Source organism: Choloepus didactylus, chromosome 1, assembly GCF_015220235.1.
Source record: "Choloepus didactylus isolate mChoDid1 chromosome 1, mChoDid1.pri, whole genome shotgun sequence".
NCBI lineage: Eukaryota > Metazoa > Chordata > Mammalia > Pilosa > Megalonychidae > Choloepus > Choloepus didactylus.
The window spans coordinates 171,229,764-171,253,144 of NC_051307.1; the positions used below are offsets into that span (position 1 = coordinate 171,229,764).

Here is a 23,381-nt window from a genome sequence, read left to right on the forward strand (position 1 = left end):
TTTGATTTGGATGCTTGAGTTTGGGTTATCCATAATATCTAGTTTTATCATATGCTTTAAAATTTTCTGTTGTTTTTGGCCTCTTGGCATTTGCTTTACTTGAAAGGGTTCTTTTAGGATATGTAGAATTATTCAAAGACTAATCTCTAATTTGTCAGATCTACAGCTTGGTGGCGTACACTTTCGCTAATTAACCAGCAGATGGCATCCACGAGTCACCTATTCCCCTCAAGTCAGTTCTCCCCAACTTTGTCTTTGTGGTGTGTGGGGGTCTGATTTTTGTGGGGTCCAATTGGTGCACCAAGTTTGGGTGTTGTTGGTGCTGTCCTCCCTGAATGTGGGGCATGTGTCTGAGCAGTTAGGGAGGGAGGACAGCTTTAATAATCAAACCTCCCGGGTGTTCTTGGAGATTTAAGGCTGTTGCAAGAGTCTAAGCCTTCATTTCAGTCTACAACAGATTGTCTCTGCTGCTGACCCACAAGTCTTTGGTATTGGTGTGTGGTCCCTGGGATTCTGAGTGGGTCCCTCTTCCAAGCTGTGCCCTTCTAGGGCCTCTGCTGAGGGAAGGTTGTGCTACATCACAAATGCATGCCATCCCTCAAAGGAAGTTCTGGGCTACCGGGCTGTGTAGGAGTGTTGTCAGCCTGCTGTAAGGATGGCTGAATGGGGTGTGTTAATTTCCCCCTTTTAGCACTGCTCCACCTTCCTAGCTCCGGGACAATTAGCTGTGGGTGCCTGAAAGGCTATTGTCCATGCCTGATATTGTGGCATGTGCGTGTGTTGCTGGAAACACTTCCTGTCATACTGAGTTTTTTGACGCGGCCCTGGGCTATGGTGCCTGTGCCGGGCAGGAGAATTCCCAGCCCGCCAGGAAGATGGCTGCAAGGGGCATGTTTTTTTTCCCCTTTTGGCTCACCTTTGCCTTCTTCACTCCTAGACACTCAGCAGCAGGTTCACGAAAGGCTATCTTCCATGCCAGATATTGAGGTGTTTGCACGGCCCATTCCTGCCGCGTTTCGCTGTGCTGTTTTCACCGCCATATCTGCAGCCACTTTTGGGTTTTTTAAAAAAGAACTAGTCTGCCTCCAAATACCAACCCATGGTTTCCTCACACCACAGTGTGTGCCGGATATTCAGCGGCTTACTCGCTTGTTTCAGATCGCAGACTTCTGGTTTCACCAAGTGCATGTTCCCTGTGGATTTAGCAGACCTTGTCCTGCTGGGGCATTGCTGGAACTGGTGTTCTGGGTCACTTTCTGGCTTTTATCTAGTACTTTTCATGGCAGTGTTTTTTTGCCCTGTCTCTCCTAGCCTCCATCTTAGGTTCTCCCCTATGAGAACTTTAAGAAAAAAAACAAACAAATGGTGGTGAAAGTTTGAAATAAATGCAAGGTCTCTTTATCTGCATGATTTCTATTTTTTTTTTAATATTTTTTATTTGTTTTTATGGCTATGAAAAATTTTGTAATTGTTCCATGAGCATGTGAAAACAATGGACATTCTATGTTGGAAAAATATCATAGGTATATATCCATTAATTATAAATAATAAATAGCATTAAAATTCTCTAATTTTATTTTATTTTTGCCTTCATGATCAATTTCTGAGATAGGTTAAATTATTTCACTATGATTTCGGTTTTTCAAATTTTGTTTGTGATTCTAACAGTTTTTTGCTTTCAGTGTTACATAATTTTGGAGCATAAAAGTTCATGATTTTAATATTTTCTTGTAATTTTTAAATAAGGATGCTTTTTTAGCCATCTTGAACCGGAAGTCACTGAATTAATGTTTAAATGGGAACAAGTGCCCTTATATAAAAAGAAGCATGTTATAAAAGTATTTTACAATGTAAAAGGTGGGAATATGAGGGAAGTGCAAAGGAAATGGGCCTAAATTGACAATTGGAGAGAGAGAATTTTCCAATGTATGTCTGATATGATGCAAGGATGGGAGTGAAATTACTGAAGAGGAGAATTAGCAGAGAAATAATTCCTGTCTAGGAGGTAGCTCTGTTTTGACTTAGAAGATAATTAACAAGATACCATAGGTTAGTGAAGATATCCAATAAGAAGCTAATGCTCAAAGGTCTATAATCTATGGTAAGGTGGATAGATCATGGGATTTGGAATACTGTAATTAAGAATTCAAATATAAGTCTTCCCACTTCCTAACTGTGTAAACTTGGGCAAAGCTCACAATTCCTCTGACCTTTAGTTTGGGTTTTTTTCTTCAGTAAACGGAAAGCCTAAGTTCTTGCAAAGTGAGGATTAAATGAGAACCAAGACAAATTTCCTGGCATAATGCCTAGAACATGTTGAGGACAAAGTGAATATTACTAGTGTATGATGTTCTGTTGAGAAGTTTCAACTCACTGGCATGTAAGCATAACTTTTAAATTTTTTTCCTGGAAATTATCATTGCTCAGTACTGCTCAATAACTATACTTGATTATTTAATCAACCTGCTTGCTGACCAGTACCTCCTCTTCTTACATCTCTTTTGTTTGCTTTTTTTCTTTTTAGCTGATTGCAACTTCTAGGTCTGAAATCTTCCCTTTCTTCCTATCCATTAGTCAACTACTGTTTTCATATTTCTCTTACCTCATCTTTCATGGTTCATAGATTTAAAGCCTTTTTATTTGCATGTGTCCTAAACTCTCTTATACCTTTGCATTTTCTCTATATCCATAGGGCAAAGCCTCAAACTCAGAAGAACCAACAATCTCTTGTCATGGGATAAAACCTACATGAGGGTAGAATGGAAGCACTCTAAATTTATTATTACCAGCCACAAATGAGTTGATCAAATTCCCCAACAGACCTATCAGTTTCTCTGTTGGGTTTGACCACCTATCCTCTATAACAAATATTTCAAGCATTTCTTACAATCATCAGACCACAAGCTCCTACTAATTACTCCTTACTGTTAGCATTTGACTTCACCTCCAATGTCAATTAAAAAAAAAATAGAAACTCTCAGTCAGAAGCTATCTCAACTTCCTGCCATCAAAACCTTCTGGTTTGCCTCCATGTATAATAATCTCCTATCTAAGGAGACTCACTCGAAGTGAGGTATGAAGACACTGTTGACCCCTCTCGTTTTTGAAGCATTCTCTCCCCTTAGCTTCTCTGACATGGCATTTACTATTTCCTTCTTCTTTACGTTTCTCCTTTTCATACTGTTTTTCCTTATACTTGGCCTATTAAATTTTGGAGGGCCTTGTTTTTCTGCTCTTACTCTGAACTCTCTTTCTGTATGATTTCATAATCAATTAAGTGACAAAGCCAGTCAACTTTATCTTCTCAATTTATTTCAAATTTGTCAGCTTTGCTCAACTGTTGCTGACCTAGATTAAGCTACAACCTTGTTTCAACTGATCACTAATGTGGCTTCCTGAGTGATTTCTTAACAACCTCTATTGACTCTTTCTAATCAATTTTCCACATAACGGTCAATGTGATATTTTGAAAACTCATTTTCCTTTGTCACTTGGATGTCTAAAACCTCGCTATGGCTTCATGTGGCAGAAACTGTTGATTACCCCCTAGAAGTCATTCTTCCTTTTTCCTTTTTAATGGCCCTCTCCTCATCTCTGAGGATTAACATTGCACATGGCAGCTCACTAGGGACTGCATCCCCCAGCCTCCTTGGTAGCTGAGAGTGGCTAATGGGGTGTGAGTACAAGTGATTTGTATAATTTCTGCCTCCTTCATAGGAAGCTCATTGCTGTCCACTTCCTCTTCCACCTTCCTATGAAGCAATGGCCTGGAACTCAAGGATGAAGGCTACTTATGAAGAATGGCACGTCTCTTCTACCAGTCTGGATTGCTAGACTGTCTTTTTCTAGACAATAAATCTGTTCTGTTATGGGAACAGCAGAGAGAGAGGACAAAATAGTGAGACTTGTGGCATACATATATTTTGGGGTCTTTCTGCTAAAGCAACTTAGACTGTTCCCTAAATAATAATTTTACCATTGCACTTAAAGAGCAGAATCCCTAATGTGATCTCAAAGGCCCTAAGTGATCTGATTTCTGCCTACCTTCTAGTTTCCCCTCATGCCTCTTTTCCTCCTATATTCTATATCTTAACTATACTGGATTTTGTTCAGTTCCTCAAAACTGTTGAGCTCTTTTTTGTCCAAGCCCTTTATTTGCTCTGTCAGGAATGCTTTTCCCTCTGCTCCCTACCACCTTACCTTATTTATTAACAACTCTTCATTCATCAGATTTTAACCCTAAATTATCCATCTCAAGTAACTGATAGCTTCCCACCCCAGAGAATGTTGGCAGGTCCTCTGTTAAATGGCCTGATACCACTTTTTGTTGTCCTTTTTTTATTATGAAATATTTCTTACATTCAACTATATGTATGTACATATCTATATGTAAATGTATATGATACACACATATAGTAAAAAATATCATTACATTCAAAATTCACTCTAAAGAAAGAGAATTTTATTAATATCATTTAGTAAAGCATGTGGGGGCCTTGCTAGAGACTACCTTTCCCAGACTTCTTATGTGTAGCTTTACTGCAATTGTACATTTCCCATATGTTATTTAGTTTTGCATGTGTGTGAATGTTATAAAAAGATTGCCATGCTGTCTGTGTTCTTCTACTTCTTGCTTTTGTGTTCAATATTATAGTTTTGAGAAATATCTGTGTTAATAGGCAGGCACTGTTTCCCTCATTTTTTATTTGGTTCTCACCTAAGTCCAATTTAATGGAATTATAGTACTCTATATTATGACTATACCACAATTTATGTATGCACTCTTTTTTAATGGCTATTTGCCGTATTTCTAGTTATATACACACAAACATATGTGTATATTACATATGTATGTATACATTATGTGTTTGTATATATAGCTAGCTGTAGATAAATATAGCTATACATGCATATTACAAATATTGCTGCCTTGAATATTTTGTATGCATATATTTTTTTTTAAGAATGAGTTGCTCCCTATCTGATCTGTGATTTTTTTTTTTCTTTCAGGAATTACCAACCCAGAACTATAATAATTCATTTCTCTGTTTGCAGGATTTTAAAATGACATGATTTTCAACCCCTATTTTGCATGAAAGTTAAATTGTGACTAAAAATTTTCAAGGGAAACTTATTTTATCTGCCATTTGGAACCAAGTCCAAGATAGACAAGTTTCTTTGACATTTCCCTCTGAGGGGTTCTTTTTTATGACCATAAAATTGCTGTTGTTTTGATTTGAAATATCTCAGCTTTTAATTAGATTTCTCCACTGAGAAATAAATTGGCTTACTGATTGTCATGAATATCTAATCTGGTTCATTTTGTAATTAGCATTGTAATTCCACCTGACACTTTGGTACCAACTGATGTATAAGCAACCTGCTGACTTTCCTACTACAGTAATGTAGACATTGTTTTAAAATTCTGGCTATTTTTAATTTTAAAAATCTTAACATTACTACCTACTAGATTAATAATTCCTTTTTCAAATGCAATTTGCAAGAGTTCTAAGTGGACTGAAACAATTAACACTTGAAGGTGTGATCTTAGCTTTTAGACATATAATGAAATGTACTTTGTTCAGTCCTGAGTTTCAAAATAAAATGTCCCCTTTGATGTCTGCTTTGTCTTTTATGATCTGTCATTAGTGTCAAGTCTGCAGTAATATAGCATGTATTATTTTAAACATTCTTTCAATGTATGAAAAGATAAAGGCGAGCAATTTTAAAAACCTGTAGCATTATATTAGAGTATTACAGTGATTAAAATTTATTGGTTGTTAAAAGCATCCTATGGGGTATGGAGGTGGTTAAAGTCCTTGGAAAGCTGATTCCCAAACTCAGGTGGGCAGGGACTGTGATATGTATGAGTCTTTGTGACACAGCACACAGTAGCAGTGCTAAATTTGATAAAAATCATTATGGGAGTTGGTGCTGTGTGAGAAGGAGTAATGACTTTTGACCGCTCTGGCTTCACATACTGACTTGATTCCTTCCTAGCTGTATGAACATACGGCATACTATTAGACCTTTCAGTTTTTTCATCTGTAAATGAGGATAATAATACTATCCCATGTATTTGTGCTGATTAATTGAGATAATAAATACCAAGGATCTAAAACAAGGCCTGGTATACAGTAGTCATTGATAGTACATATGGCTTCTCCAACATGTACCCTAATCAAACTGTTTTTATGATGAAGAGGAATCAAAGCTCCTTCATAAAACTACAGTGATTTGTTGAGGAAGTTTGGATAAATAGTAGTTTTACTTTTTTTTGTATTTAACAATCATTATAACACAGATACAACTTTAAAATAAAATTGAATGTTAACTAATTGCCCAAATAAAGACTAAATGTTTTCTAATGTAATATGACCAATTTATGTATTGCTTTTGAACAGTTGCCTTTGGAAACAAAATAAAAACTTAATTTTATCAAAATAGAGCCCAATTAGATTAAATATATAAATGTTAAAAATGAAAAAATAATAAAGCCATGAAGATAGTGGAAAAAAACACACAGATTTTTAAAATAATTTTTAAGTGAAGAAGGTTTGGCTATGCAAGACATAATGCTTAGGCATCACAAATGGATAGATTGTTAAGTCTGACAGCATAAACATTTTTTCTTTATTCCAACTAACAAAATGGGAATATTTTTGGTAGTACATATGACAAAAATGGTGATTTTTTTTATACAAAGAACTCTTACAAATAAGTAGGGAAGGACCAATTTAATCTTAAAATTGGCAAAAATAATATGAATGGACCAGAAAATTAAAAGCAAATGTACAATGAATGTTTGAGTAAATACACATTTTTTCTCAAATTTAAAAATTTCATAGTTTTTCAAATGCAAAATAAAACAATAATATGGCATTTTCTACCTATCAAAACATTAGACAACACTCATTTGATATTTCATAGCTTTGGTGTGTGTGTGTGGTGAAACAGGCACATTCATTTACTGTTACTGGGAGTGAAAACTGCTGAAATGAAATTTGGAATATGCATATCAAATTTAAACTGTACATATCCACTGCTAGGAATATATTCACTGAATTCTTGGCACAAAATGCAAAGCTCTACATGTTCTAGAATTTTAATATCAGGATTGTCTACATAGGCTTGTGTTCTTTTTTTAATTCTGAAAAATCATAAATGTTTGTAATAGGGAAATAGTAAAAGTAACAAGGCTAGTCATATCCCTGACATGGTTTACTCTTAATCCTTAAAAAGAATGAGAGAGAAATATAATGGGCAGATTTGGAATGATTTACAAGGTATTTCGATAAGAAAAAAACTGCATATGGACAGTTTTTATTGTGAAATTCCATTTATCCAAAGAATAATGAATATAAATGTGGATGTATGGCATGTATTAAACATTTTCTTGAGAAAAATAAGAAAAAAATGTTGGGAATAGAATTAGGGACATGAGTGTGGATTAGCAGTTTTCTTTTCATTTAATGCTTTTCTTAACTGTTTGAAATTTCCTCTGTCCTCGCGTATATTTTACCTACAATTTTCAAAAATTAAGGCAGTTAACATGATAATGAAAGTATATAAATTGTAAAAGACTAAAATCAAATGGCATTAGTAGCCAGCAGGTAATTTTAGTACACATAGGTGTACTATGTGCTCTTGAAAGGAAACAGTCAACATTTGACATTCTTGGGTTGAAATGACACATTTGTTGATGTTTAATGAGTTTTGTTTTCCCCCAGAGAAAGCCAAAGGACGATCAAGAGCAGGGACCCACTTGGACTCAGCCCGGAGACGGAGTCGAGCAGTCCTTTATCACATCTCTGGACACCTGCAAAGAAGAGAAAAGAACAAATTGAAAATAAATAATGTAGGTGGTATGTGTGCATACTATGAATGCTAGTTTCTCCTGGTGGCAATGTTTGATTTGCTAAAGAAAGACTCCAATTATTCATTTATTAGCTTTCCTAGATTTCTTTCCACAAACTGGAAAAGGTCAGCAGTCATGAGGCATTTCTGTAATAAAAGTGCTTAATCACAGTGTTATCACAGCACAGAGATTAGAATATTATTGCAGTGCAGTCCAATACGGTGCCAGGAACACTGCAAGTGGGGACATACTGGTTTCATTTATGAAACAAGATGATGTAAGTCATATTATACATTCAAATTTTGTTAATTAAAATTTCACAAATTTAATTTTAGTTCCATCTATTTTGCCCTTTATCTAGTTTATATACTTGATGTTTTTTTCCCAAGGGGACCATGAACAAATCAAAGTCATTACTCCATTTTAAAATTTGCATTTTACACAAATCACAGTTGGAAATTTCACATAGTGAAACAGTGGATTGAAATTACATGCAATAATGCAGTTTTTGAAAAGTTGCACTCGGTAAATTACAGTAGGGTTGCTTTCTGAATCCTGATGTTTATCTGTCAAAAAGCCATAGCAAATAACTGTGGCTATGAAAGGTAGTTCTTTGCAGAGTTGTACATGACACACATCTTCCAAGATTTCACACTTAATATTAAAACTAGTTATTAGCAGTAAAAGACTTCACTGAGAAACCCAGAACTATGCCTGTTAGCTGTAGATCTTCAAAGATAATTTTTCAAATGATTTTAATGTTATTAATTTGCATGGCAGGATCATCAGGACAGATATGGAGGTTGTTTGACTATGGATGGTAGATATAAATACTCAGGGTCTACCCTGCAAATGACATTAGAAAAAGTCACCTCAAACAACTAGAGCTATTTTGGAATCAATCTAAGATCCAGAAATTCTGGGAGTTAGGGAGAGAAGTGGAATCTTTGGCAAATTGCTTTTTACATAGAAAGTTTGAGGACTACCTGGTGATCTGACTTACAAATGCTTTGAAGAAACAGGTAGATGGCATCAGACATGCAAACTATGGGTTTTTCTGATTGTGGCAAGCAAACAAAGGTGCATCAGCCCAGGATGTGGAGAAAGATCTGACACAGAAGTGTTGCAGACCTGGTTCTGCTTCAGTGTGATTCTTTCTCAGAACCCAGAACGAGGTGTTTTGTTCTTTTTGTGCTCAGGGCCATACAGCCATGCCTGCCACTGTTCTGCCATGCACCCCATGGCGAGTCACTCACTGCTTTTCTGCACTGACTTCATACAGGGGTATTCTGGGGATACCTGAGCCTTAGTTTCACAATGAGTTCCTCTGCTGGTTCCTATTTCTATCCCTTCAGTTACCAAGTCAGCCTTGGTGACAATAAACAAGTCCTAAAGAGAAACAAAGGAAACCACTCCAGGCTTGATTCTAAGCAAGCAAACCAGCAGCACACCTAAACAAATATTTACCAGAAATCCCGTGATGCTGAAAGCTGACACCGTCTTCTAGCCTTTAGTTGAGATTCATTTAAACATAGCAAGTTTAGTGAGCTTTAGAATGCAATTGCTGATCATGCTATTTTTCCCTTTAGTTTCTACAAAGTTCAAAACAGTACTTAAAAATCAGATTGTAAAAAATCATAACTCCCACTGCCTAACTAATTTGCTTACTTGCCATTCATTTAAGAAATGCAGACATCAGGGTGGGGCATCAAGATAATAAATAATAATTAAGGATGTCTAACAAAATAATCTGACATTTCAGGTAACATCCCACTTCTGAAAAAAAAAAAGTATAGAATCAGGCCTAGCTCTGTTCACCATCTCCTTTCGAGGAGAACAGAGTAGAATAGCTAAAAGACAGATAGCAGGAAGAGAAGGAAGGAGAGGAAATGACCTGGAGAGTTTATTGACTAAACAATCAATATTTAGGAAATTTGGCTGTAATAATGTTCATATACAAGAAGAGAATTCTTAATATTTTTATAGTCCTTTTTTATTACAGATTTCTTTCACACATGTCATCTTATTTGTTTCTTATGGCAATGTAATAGTAGGTATTATTTTTATTAGCCTCATTTTAATGATGGGTTAAAACAACTTATTCGAGAACTCAAAAAGTAGAAGCAGCAGGTCTGGAACTCAGCCCTAAATCTTCTAACTCAAAGTCACTGTATTTTTTTTCTCTAATACAGTTCTTTGGAACAGGAATATATGATTCCACCACAGACTAAAGGAATCATCAGGCCATTGGCATGGTTTGGGGATCAGGACATAGCACCTTTTAGTCCTTCCTCTAACTTCGCCGGTTACATCTTTAAAAGGTTGTTTAATTTCTGCCTTTCTTAAGTTGTTACATTGTCTGTAAAATAAGAATGGGGTGATGCCTCTGTCTAACAGACCAAAAATTACTACAGGGTGCTGTGCTAGTGTTCACCAAAGGCAAACACTCTTCTTAGGTTGGTGATGGAGTGAATGTAGAAAGTTTTCCCTATCTTTGCTATTTTGATCAGCTGACAGTTTTGTTGTAAAAATTCTCTAGGAAACAGTCACCTCAATTAGTTTTGGTGTCAACTGTTGTCTTTCAATAATTCGTAGAGTACCTGTTACATAGCTAAAACTCCATTGGTATTAAAGAAATGTGTGTCAAAATTAATAAATAATGTATGACTAAAATTTAGACTAGTTATTTGTATTATTCTTCAGGCATACTCCATATGCTCGATGGCTATAAATAATGTTTTTTCCCTCCTCTTCTTCCTGCTAAAAGCATACTTTCCAATTTAAGAAATTTTCTTCCAAGTATTTCTGATAAAAGTTTACAAATAAGTGATGGAAGGAGAGGAACATCAATTTATTCACTCAGGTGATTTGTCAAGATGTATGCAGGATTTGAGCTAAAAGTTATTTTGAAATTCAAGTCTAATCTGAGATGTAGTGAAGTCTCAGTATTTTTAAAAAATAACTTTAAATAATGTGATCTAGGTAACCTATAAAAATGAAATAACTTGATTTATTTCTTATTGGTGGATATAATTAATGAATTTCTGCATCAGCTTCACTCATGCTGTGTACAATTATTCACCTATAATTCCAAGAATATAATGCACTTCTTCAGTTTTCCCAGTCCTCACCCCTAGACCTGGCTTCTCCCTCCAACAAGGTAAAAATTTTAATTTCTGTAACATGATAGGAACAATTTATTTTGGGTAGAGGATGAGATATCTCCTGTGGCTTCTGGTAGTATTTTATTTTGCTAAGTATTTGAGAAAATTATATTAGAAGCCACCATACACTATTGTAACCATCAGTGTTTATCAATCCTGAGGCAATTAGTGCTGTGTACTCACTCCCTCTTCAATGTACCAACCCGAACTTTGATGCAAAACCCAACAGGAGTACTTCATTTTCCTCTTCTCAGTTTTATGCCAAAGTCCACCATTGGAACTTGTTCCTAGAAATCAGGGAATGAAGTGAAGGGAAAGGTCATGCATCAAGGAATCAAATGGAAAAGAGAAGCCATGGGAGATGGACATCAGAGAGCCATCTGGAAATAGTGTAGCAGTACTCCACCATGCAATGCTGGCATTATGGGATGCCTGTATAGGTTGACTGAGAATATTAACAGAAAGTAGGGACATGTGTTGGGAATGCCTACCAAGGAGAGATGCCAGACAAGGGGTGTGTTAATACTAAGACAACAGAAATATTTGGTCACTGATTGTCATCATAAAGAGTTAAGTGTTGTTCCTGATGGCTCTGAACCTTTCTTAAATCCTCAGGTACATCTGGCTCCCTGAACATACCACATTAGCCTGGCCCTGACTCAATGGCTGAGGCAAGAAAACAACACTGTAACCAGCACGTAACTTGTATTCCATAACTTTTTAAGCTGTTCTGTTAATTCAACGTAACTTTCACATTTTAGTTCCTATTACCTATCTCATATTTCTCATTAATTGAGGTCAAAGCAAGGTCTGCAAGTATCTGGTCACAAGCTCGTCAAATCTCCACACATTCTATTGTTGGGTCTCCCTTTGTCTTGTAGCAATAAGTAGAATTGTTCATCAATTTGGCCTGCTTTCAAAATGAGGTGTTTTTGCAGTTATCAGAACCTCCAGCTCTTCTGCGTTTAATCAGCTGCTAGGTGACTATTGCTTTTCTCCTCCCATGCCTTGAATAATAACCCTTCAGAAACTGTTCCTCACCTTGCCTTCTTAACAAGGGCTGGCCAGGGTCAGAAAGAGCCCATGGCAATCAGGGTCATGAGGTTCAGTTCCCAACTAGAAACTTCACCAACAACCACAGTGCAAAAATTCATGTAGTCACACAATCTGGTTATATTTTGAAAGAAATGGAAAACATCTGTTTACAATAGTACGGTGGTCGTATGTCAGTATTCTTTCCAAGAAAAAAAAAATCACCTTTAGTGTCACCAGAAGAATCTCAGGTCAAATATATTCTTTAGATAATTTGTGTCATCTGAAAACTATAGGGATACAGAATGTCCCCACGACAATAGGAATAGAAGTGTATCTTTGTATTTATAATGTGAGTAGGATTATACTTGCAACTGGGGAGTTTTGGGGTGACATTTTAGACAATGATCTTTTTGTTTCTTAATGAACAAAATCTGGATTACCAATTTAACACTCATGGCTAAACTATTCAGTAACCAGTTACAGTAACTAGTCAGTTACTATAACAAAGATCTCTGTCCAATTGCTATTTTTTGCATCGTCAACTTTTAAAAGTCACCTATAGGATATATTGACATTGTGCAGACAGTCCTCTTCACAGAAGTGTGTGTTTAGGTTGCATGATCTTTGTTGCTAATGTGTTTCTCTCTTCTCTCCTTTTTGTCTTTATCCACAGAATGTTTTTGTAGATAAACCAGCATTTCCGGAGTATAAAGTTTCTGATGCAAAAAAGTCCAAATTCATACTTTTGCATTTTAGCACTTTTAAAGCTGGCTGGGACTGGCTTATTTTGTTGGCGACGTTTTATGTTGCCGTGACCGTACCTTACAACGTTTGCTTTATTGGCAATGATGATCTGTCCACGACTCGGAGCACAACAGTCAGTGACATTGCAGTGGAGATACTTTTTATTATAGGTAAGAACCAATGGCTGCTTTCATAGGAGATTTGCATATGGGAAGTAAGTGTGATCCAGATTTTTCTGACACGAATGTGAACTAAGATCCATTTGCATGGGCATGACTCAGCCTGTGATGCAAATTTTGGGGAAGCACATATTTGGATTTCCAAAAATTGCCTCTTCAGCTTTTCCACTGCTCCTTTATTCAAACAGATCTAAACCAGTGTTCTGTGTTTCCATGCTTATTTTAAAAAAGACTTACCGGCTGTTTTGTTTGTACTCTCACATCCACCGTGATTTTTAACTGTGTAGGGTGAGAGTTGGGGCTTGGCAAGAAACTTCCAGGGGTGCTCTGATTACCCTTCCAGTGGTTCTCCATGTCCTTCGGTGACCTTTTGGTGCACTGCTGGTGGTTGCCTTAGGTGACCTGGTTGCAAAAGCAAAGGATTGCATAAGCCTCCCAGTCAATCAGCAGAAGCAGTATCTGAATTAAAGAAGCCCCAAGGGATATTTGCCAATAGTGTTCATCTCTAGAATATTAGAAACCTTAGTCAAAACTGCATCTGTTCCACTCTTGTAAGCCTTTTCCTATTTTCCTGTTCCTTAAATCTTAATCTTGTTTAGACCCCAGACTAGGGACTGTCATTGTAGGACAGCTTCTGGGTCTCTTTTAAAGCTGACATGGACTGACTGCCTCTTGAGTTTTTGATCATCATTGGCAACAGGGTCCCTGCTTCTTTCTCTGGTCATGGAAATATGGGGTAACATCCTTATTGTAAAAATGAGAAAGGATTTGGAAAATAGTTTCAGCCATGTAGATGGACAAAGAAGTAAGAAATGGATCTTAAAAATTCAAAGGGAAAATAAATATTTGAGGCAGATCAAAACCTTGTTTCAATGTTGGTAGTGCACTTTTTTTCTGTGAAGCTTTTAAAGCTTTGGGACCAGACTGTGTTCTCTGACAGGATATTAGCATATGCTTGCTCTGTATGTGTTTCCAAGTTCTTAGTGTGGCTTTGGCATCACTATTAACATTGAGTCTACTGGACATACCCCTCAGGACCATGTTAGGACCCCTGCCCCTGCCCCAAAAGTTGTACCTGCAGTGTATTTTGGCCACTAGATGGCAATGTTGTCTAGTTAGGTAGCTTGGTAAGTTTACAAACCCTAAGAAATTTCTTTTTTTCTTTTTAACTAAATCTAGACTTTACTAGAAAGACATAAGTATATAGGGATATATTAAACCACTAAATGACAAGAAATAAAATTCTAGTTTTGAAGAAGAATTCAAAATGAAAATCCTTGGCCGTATGCCAGTCCACTGTGGTTTTATCTCATTTTACTTTGCTAACCTTTGACATCTGTTTTAGTTTCCTGGCTGCTAAAACAAATACCTATACAATGGGTTGACCTAAAACAGGAATTTATTATCTCACAATTTCAGGAGCTAGAAGGCTTACTTCCTGGGGTCTGTATCTTCTGGCTGACCAGCCATCTTTGCTGTCCTTGGCTTTTCCATCACGTGACAATGCACATGGCGGCATCTCCTCATTTCTCTTTCAGGTTCTTCCAGTTTATGGCTGTTCCCTGTGGTGTCTCCCTTTGTCTGACTTCCATTCTCCTATAAAGAAATCCAGTAATCTGGATTAAACCCAACATGATCCAGTCAGACCATACCTTAACTGAAGTAGCATCTTGAAGAGATTGTATTTACATTGGGTCCATACCCATTAGAATGTGGATTGAGACCAAGAGCTTGTCCGAATTGGGGTACACAATTCAAGCCACCACCACATCCCCTCTCCCAACCTACAACACACACATACAAATTAGCGTCCTAAAAAGATTCTCCTTGACCTGGCCAAAATTCTCAAGAACTTGAGAGTCATTCAACATGGCTAAGCCTGAACTTCCTTTGCGATAATAACTATTTCATAGGGCTTTGTGAGATAATACTTAGAAGTCTCTACTTGACTACTATTTTCATCATCATCATTATTATTACTGTTATTATCAATGTTATTTACAACTTTGCCATAGGGACAAAGCTAGGACTCAAACTTTCTTTTCTGCTCTTCCTGAGATATTTGACTTTTCAAGGATTGAGAAACCACTTCTGGTATTCATATGTGCATTGGCAGATGATGATTTATTCAACCCCATGAAAACTCACACCTGTGAGAGAGATATTTCATGACTGTGGGGTTTCTTAGGCAGATTTCCTTTACTAAACCAATGGAGACTCTGGCTTGCTCCCCAATAGTTGGCCTTAAATTCTTCTAGGTGCTCTTTCTTGCTGCCTTTCCTACTGTGCTCCGGGCAGTAAACTGGCAATAGCCGTCCCTCGCTACCTGCATGACAGGGGAAAGGGGACCACTCCGGTTTATATGGAGTTTAGCTGCTACAAAGATTATTTTAGTTTGACTCCTGCCCGTAATCCTTTGTCGAAAGACTTATTTTTATAAGCAGTAAAAACTTTCCTCCTCCTTATTGCTATCTTTCTGCTTTCCTGCTCTCTTTCTTCCTGTAAATGGGTTTAATGTTTTACAATTGATTATAATATATTTAGAAAAATAGTTTAAACTAATATTTCTCAAAGTATGCTTCCCAGAAGCTTCATTACATGAAATATTTCACAAAAATTCCCAAAAATGACCCCTGATAAATCAGTGAAAATGCTAGGAATAAAAAAACTATACTTTTATTGTATTTTTATAATGCTAAGGCCATGTTTATACCATTTAATATTTTATAGGTATGCACAGTAAAATCCATATGCATATTTAATACACTATTTATTTTCTATTTCTAGAATAGTGTTAATAAATTGGCATCTTGTAATCAACTGGGTCAGAATTGTTTTAAGTAGTTTCAAAAGAGGTTGGAAAAGAAAAAAAAAGAGGTTGGGAAGGAAGGATTTTCATTTAGCTAAAAGATGTTTTTCAAAATATGTTGTTATCTTCCCCATTCTATACAAATGTAAGGCAATGTGATTATTTTCTACATGGGAAAAATCATGTGTTCCATGAAGAAAGATTCATTGTCAAATGAAAGTTGAGAAATGATATGTCTTTTGAAGACTCACAGTGCACTTCAGCATTATACATCCACTGAGAAATTCAGTGATAAAGAAATTTGTTTAACTGTGAATCTGGCATCTCCCAAATTTATTTTTACCTCAGAACTCATTCCTCCCCAGAACAGTTAATAATACTCTTTTGGAAAGACTAACTTAAAAATATTCTTCCCAGATAGATTCACCATAAAGAAAGTGCCTCAGTGTAATTACATTAGTCAAAACTTAAATATGAACAGTGAGCTAGATCTCTCCTAGGTACTGCCTTACTTTTAAATTAAATTCTTTTGTAAGCCACATTCTTTGGGATCAATAGGACACAGTGTTTGGCTATAACTTACTTTTGGTTTGAAAACCATCATGTTTTAACTTAGCTTCTGGTTCAAAGCCTTATGAAAATTTAAAATGGGAAGTGACCTAAAAGCAATATACCTAATCCAATCTTTCTTACTTTGTAGATGGGAAAACTGAACCTAGTGAAATGCTAAGTCTCATAGGTAGCTGATTTCAGAATTTATGTCTCCTGGTCTTTGAATCAAGTTTCTTGTTTAAAGCTTTATACCCAGTATTATTCCTTTTTTTTTCTTTTGAAAAAAAAAAATCGCTTGATTTGCTTTCCTTTCTTTATAGCAAGGAAACAGGAAATGAGAGAAAGAAGGACCATGAATGCAGAAATTAATAGTTTGAATCTCTGAAGCCTTAGTGGTTAAAACTGTGGTAGAGCCATAGGCTCATCACCTCACCCTCCTCCCTTCCTACTAAGAGACCCAAAGAACCCAGTGTTGTGCGGGCAGCAGTAAGCAAGCCCAGACCCAGGGAGTGAACTGTGAGTTTTCTAAGCCAGTGGCAATTCCATTCCTCTTAGCCAGTTTCTGGTGCAGGGTTAGGTATGTGACCATTTCTATCCAATAGGATATAAACAGATCTTTTCAGAGTCGGGAGCAGGGGGTTGTTCTTGAAAATAATTTTCTTCCCTTATAAAAGAAGAGGCATGCAAGGGATAATGTTTTCCTCTCCCTATTTCTCCATTTCCACTGGAATGTGAGGATAGGAGGATATGATGTTTGTAACTATTATAGCCACCCTGTAATCATGAGAGGAGACATGACCAAGAAGATGTGGGTGGCAGAGAAGAAAATGAGGTACTGCACCTCCGAACTTCTTGTTAGGTGATGTGATAATATTTCTATTATTGAAACCACTGTTAACTGGGTGTTCTGTTACTTACAGCTATATCATTCTTAAAATTAAAAAAAAAAATGAAAAATTACCAATCTGTCTTCTATGACCTCATGAGCTGAACTATTTCAGAGGCTCTAAGTTATATCCTTTTCAAAGAAATAGAATTGCCTATTTCTATCCTGCCATTCCACTGTGAGTCTATGTAGGAAGTAGTTTGCACATCCTTCTTGTCTGTTGGTGTCACTACAAAGGCGAGAGTCATAGGCTGCACCATCAAGTTGTAACTGTGATTGAGGTGGTCTCTCTAACAACAACTCAGAAAGCTAAACATCAGAGGAAACGTGGCATGCAAATTGCATTCTCTTGTCTACTCTGCATTTACCTTAGTAATAAATCACTAACTTGTTTAATAGGCATTCCAAAAGAACAGAATAAAGAGACTAATGGAGGAAGCTATAACTGAAGGGATAATAGCTGAGGATTTTCCAGAATGGAAGAGATCCTGAGAATCCTGAGATCAAAAGAGCATTCCAGGTAGTACTGAATGGAATAAGTAGATCTACATCCACACCTCAATATGCCACAGTAATATTGCAGACCATCAAGGATTAGAATGAAAACCTTCAAAGCATCTAGAGAGAAGGAAATTTTACTCACAAAAGGATATTAATAATTATACTGAAATCGTATTTCTCAGCACCGATAATAGAGGCCAGAAGACATTGAAGAAAATTCTTTGAAGCGCTGAAGGAAAAATATTAGGCTTAGTAGACTTCTTTCCTTCCTTCCTTCCTTCCTTCCTTCCTTCCTCTTCCTTTCTATTCTTCTCTTTATTATGTGCCTTTCTTTTCTGCCTCTTCTTCCCTTTCTTTACTTTATTTTCTTTCCCACTGTACTATCCTCCAGAAAGATGAACAAAATGAAGAGATTTTTAGAAAAAAACTGAGTTTATAACCCACAGATTCTCACTAAAAAACTACTAAACTAGGTCCTTTAGCAGAACAAGAAGTGAACCCATAAGGAAAAAGTGTATCCAAGATAAAAATAGATAGATAGATAGATAGATAGATAGATAGATAGATAGATAGCAATTGATAAAATAGGTTGGTAAATTTTGTGTGAGCAATCTCAAAATCTAAACAGATTTAATGGGCATTAACATAGCTATTAAAAGAAGAGATGTTCAAATGGATTAAAAATTTCAGGTATATGCTAGTTAAATAAACATATCTAATACAAAACCAATCAGAAGGTGGAAAATAAGGGGGTGAGAAATAAGAAAGATGATGTAGGAATATCAATAACAAAAAACATAAAATTTAAGGCAAATATATTAATAAGGATAATAAGTGACATTGTATTTTAATTCAAGGAACAAACTATCAAGAAGATATAACCATTATGAACATGTATATATATATATGTCTACCAATGTGGCCTGAAAAATATAAAAAGAGAATAGAAAGAAATAGAGGGTTACTGAAAAAAAAAATCAAAAGAGTAGTGGGCTATTTTAACATCAGTGTCAGCAATTGATAACTCAACAAACCAAAATTTAAACTATAGGAGATTGGAATAACGCAGTTGACAAAACTGATTCAATATCATATATCCAGAGTTTCTTGACCTTGGCACTATTGACATTTGGAGCCAGAAAATTCTTTGTTTGGGGTACAGGGAGCATCCTGTACATTGTAGGATGTTTAGCAGCATCTATGAACTCTACCTACTAGATGCCAGTAACACTCCCTGCCCAATCGTGGCAATTAAAAACGTCTCCAGAAATTGCCAATGTATGTGTTTATTATAATTTCCAAAATATTTGGTTAAGTAATAAAAGCAAGATCCATTATGGTATGTATACTTTGCTACAATTTATATAAAAAGCAGGTGGGAGGAGAATGTATGGATTTACTAAATAATGCTTAAGCTGTCTTTGCAAGGCTACACAAGAAATTGATGAGCTTGTTTGCTCCTGAAGAGCTGAGCAGGACTCTGGGGACAGCAGAGGGAAGATTTTATTGTTTATGCTCTGTAAACTTCTGAATTTCAAATAATGGAACTATATTGCCTAGTAAAAAATAAATGAATAAAATTTTTTTAAAACCCTAAATATAAAAGATTTAAGTGATTCCTCTAAAATTTAGAAAAAGAACCAGCAAAAACCTAAACAAAGTAGAGGAAAGGAAGTGCTAAAGACAAGAACAAATCAATACTGTAGAAACTAAAAAAGACAAACAACATACACAAAAGCAAAGAACAATTTGGCACAATCTAGTCAAGCTGCAAATGTAACATACCCCAGGATCCAGTGACTATTTTTTCTAGGTACAGAATCACTTGCCAATGTACATGGGGTTGGGGTGGAGTAGGGGGAGATATGTGTAAAAGGTCTGCTGGAGCACTTTTTGTAGAAACAAAACAATGGAAAAAACCTAAATGCCCATCATCAATAGAGAGTATAATTAAAGTGTGGTGAACGCATATCACGAGACACTTCAACGACACGGTAGAGGAGAGGGATTTGGAGCAGAGGTCCATAAACTATGGCCCATAGGCCAAATCTGATCTGCTGCCTGTTTTTGTAAGTAACTTTGGATTGGAACACAGCCATTCCTATTCTTTCAGTATTTTCTATGGCTGCTTTCACACCACATCTGCAGCATTGACTATTTGCAGGAGAGAATATACAGCCCCAAAAGCCTAAGTACTTACTATCTGGTCTTTTACAGAAAATGTTTGACAACCTCTGGTCTAAAGCACTGGTTCTTGACTCAATAACCCCTTTCTCAGAACAAATATTTTATAATGCCTCCACCTATACACATTTAAAAAATTGATACAGTGCTTTAACTGCAATAGAAAGTAATACATAAAGGAAATAATTTATAATGATTTCTTCTGTCTTTCCATTTGTAACAGCTATGGTGTCATAACAGTGAAAAATATAATGAGGTAGTTATTTGCGTTACTTACAGTGAACAAATTCACATTAACAAGAATTCCATTAAAGAAATACAGGCAATAAAAAAGTACAGGTACAAACAGACATAAAATAAGAACTAGTATTAGGGTAGGAATCAACAAGAACAAACATATTTGTATATGATGAAAGAAAGAGAGAAATAGGTAACTCAGGTAGGGATAGCATCCCAAAACAAATTTCAGATTTTCAGAATAGAGAAAATGAGGCAACAGGGTATTCTGGAAAATCAGTTGGACTTCATGTATCGTATCCAAATAATTCTTTGTGTTAAGAATTAGGATGAGGTAGTGACAAAGTGTAAAACAGATCACACATTCAGTCTCTGTCTCTCTGAGAACAACTGAAAATCGTGTGGGATAAAGGACAATTTTATATTGTGTAGACAAACCTACTTAGCCCAGGACTGAACTCTAGCATCTTTACACACTACGTATCAGCAACACCCTCAAGTCATTATGGCACCCCAAAACTCTCCCGTGAATATGTGAAGGCATTTTTCTCAATGTCCTATTTTTTAGATTATATCCTTTTATGATTTAGGTAGCTCTAGATCACTGGTTCTCAGTGGGGGACAATATCACCGGTAGGGAACATTTCAAAAATATGTGGGCTTGACTGCAATGTGCCAGTCAATATTGACACCAATCAGTGATTAGTGCTTTTAAATCTCAATGGACACATTTACAAATTATCTCCAACTGAGGAACAGAATTCCCGTAGGTGTAAAATATCACTTTCTTTTGAGCAAATGTCCACATTTTCATCATTTCTGACTATTTTATTTCTTTCTCCTTTTGTCTGCAATGTTTTATTAACCAAAGCTTCTATTCACTTACATGTCTTCACATTTTGCTCTTTCCAAATCTTTATTTCTTCACGTTGTTTAATTTTCATTTTACCCTTGTTAGGTAATTAAGGCAGGTATAACTGTTTATATATAAGGGAAGGGGGGAATGTAAGCCATTTATCCAAGATCTAGCTAATTACTGACCAAGCTAAAACTAAAACCCTAAATGTTTCCTCATTTGTTAAATGGGCAAAATAACAGCATTATTATGAGGATTTAATGAGTTAATTATATCAAGACATAAGCTCACCTACTGATCAATCAATTGCATTAATTATCATCAATAATGTCACTTGCTTGTATCTCTTTAGTTTGTTTTAATTTCTCCTGTTTTCAGAAGAAAATCAGCATTTTTTGATATGTACTCAATAATAATGATATATACTGAATGATTCTCATTTTGGGAATAAGATGCACCAGAACATTCCACATCCCTTAGCTTTCAGGATCACAAGCATCTGGGGATTCATTGGATCTGAAATTTTTTTCAACCACTTTGACAGAATTGGTTCAGCATCCTCTTTGAAAAACCAAGGGGAGAAAGTCTTTTAAATTCCACCATCTTACATCTATCTACCTACGTCAAGCATCTCTATCTCACCTCTCCAGGAACTGGCATGCATTGAACAATCTCAAACAACATTAGCTGCAATAGTTTGAGTGTCTTCTTCCATCCAATCTTCCACCAGAATGTCTATCAACAAGGAAATTTGTTGATCTGCATTTTGGCTCCTCTCCTTTTTTCTGCCTAGCTCTGATGAGGCCTAAAAGGCATGAGACTGTGCTTCCAATAACACAGTATAGAAGGAAATCATTAGCTAAATGCTTAATCACCAGCTGTATAGTAACGAAGACTTGTTTCTGTTTGGCTTCATAATTTTGCTGGATCTGTGTTCAAGTTCTAATAGTAGTAGTAAATACATGTTCATTTCATAAAACTTTTCTCAAAATCTCTTCTTTATTTTGCACAGCTTTATAAATAGGCCTTTCTCCATTGAACATGGAACAGAGGAGTAATGTCCTTTTACCATTCAACTCCATTCATATCAAGGCCTGTTACTCTCTCAGAGAAAGTCAAGCTCCAAAAGAGATAGTTTTAATTCTGTCAACATTCTTGGTTGTCTTTTTCTATTAGAGTATAAAATATGGACTTCAGTGAGAACTGAAAGACTATAGACATTTATAATGTCTATACAAACCCCAATTTATAATACAGTTGTGTTTCTGAAAGTTGCAAGTAAAGACATTTCATTTTTCCCCTTGAATAAATGATTAAAATTATAGATTCAGACTTGGTTGCTGGAGGGAAAGACTTCTAGCAACAAAAGTGAAGCTTCATGGTAATGAGGGAATTAAAATAATATTTCTCTCTGAATTCAGAAGCTGTGATTAATTAACATTAGTTTATTTCTTAATATTTGGATCCCTCCCTCCTTCCCTCACTCTCGCTCTCATACATCATTACCACTCACATTCTCCCTCCCACTTTCAGACGAAAGGGGCCAGTGGAGGCCCACATACCCATATACCTTCACATCTGCACACTTGCACCCCCACAACCCAGAGCCTTAGCACGTTGAAGAGACTCCATGTATTCTGATTAGCCATTCACACCAATCTTGGGTTGGGTAATAAGGCAAAGGTCTTAGACCAACAGTAACTCAAGATGGCATTCACAGTAGGGGCGCAGATTTGACCTCTGCCCTAGGCAGCCATTTTTACCCAAATTACAAGGATATGCATGATGTCCATACTCTCAGTTAATACATTTGGAATACTGAATAAATTGGGAAAGTTCCACTGAGAATTAACCATTGACTAGAAATGAATCAGTGCTACTTGGCTACTAATCACCTAATTTTCAGCGAAATAAATAATTTAACTTTTCTAAGCTTGAGGATATAGCAATAATTAAACAGAAAACTACACAGCCGATCATATTCTTAAAGAAGCATAACATATCTAGTGTCTTATCTGAAATGTGAAGAGATTTTTATATGTTAGAATGTTTTGGGGGAGAAAGGAATAAAGTTCATTGAAAAGTAAGGTCCTCTTTTCATTACTGTTATTAAGAGTACCCAAATAAGGTGGTTTAAAATACCTACTTCAGCACTTGAGCATAAACTAAAACTGCATTTGTTTTGCAAGTAAACTATTAGTTAAGCATTGGGCTTTAGGCTTTTTAGAATTCCCTGTGTTAAGATAAAGCACTATGATAAATTAACTGTTAGGTAGTGTTACAGTTTGCTAAAATACCAGAAATGGATTGGCTTTTATAAAGGAGGTTTATTTGGTTACAAAGTTTACAGTCTGAAGGCCATGAAAATGTCCAAAC

At 36.1% G+C, this 23,381-nt stretch overlaps 1 protein-coding gene across 1 annotated transcript in view; it reads left to right on the plus strand.

Annotated features, from left to right (window-relative positions):
• The window catches only part of KCNH8 (potassium voltage-gated channel subfamily H member 8), a 449,367-nt gene that overhangs the window by 269,367 nt on the left and 156,619 nt on the right, over nucleotides 1-23,381 (plus strand). Inside the window, exons 4-5 of the mRNA XM_037828156.1 lie at nucleotides 7,731-7,858; nucleotides 12,731-12,971. Coding sequence (XP_037684084.1) covers nucleotides 7,731-7,858; nucleotides 12,731-12,971 — 369 coding nt within the window. The remainder of the gene's footprint in view (nucleotides 1-7,730; nucleotides 7,859-12,730; nucleotides 12,972-23,381) is intronic.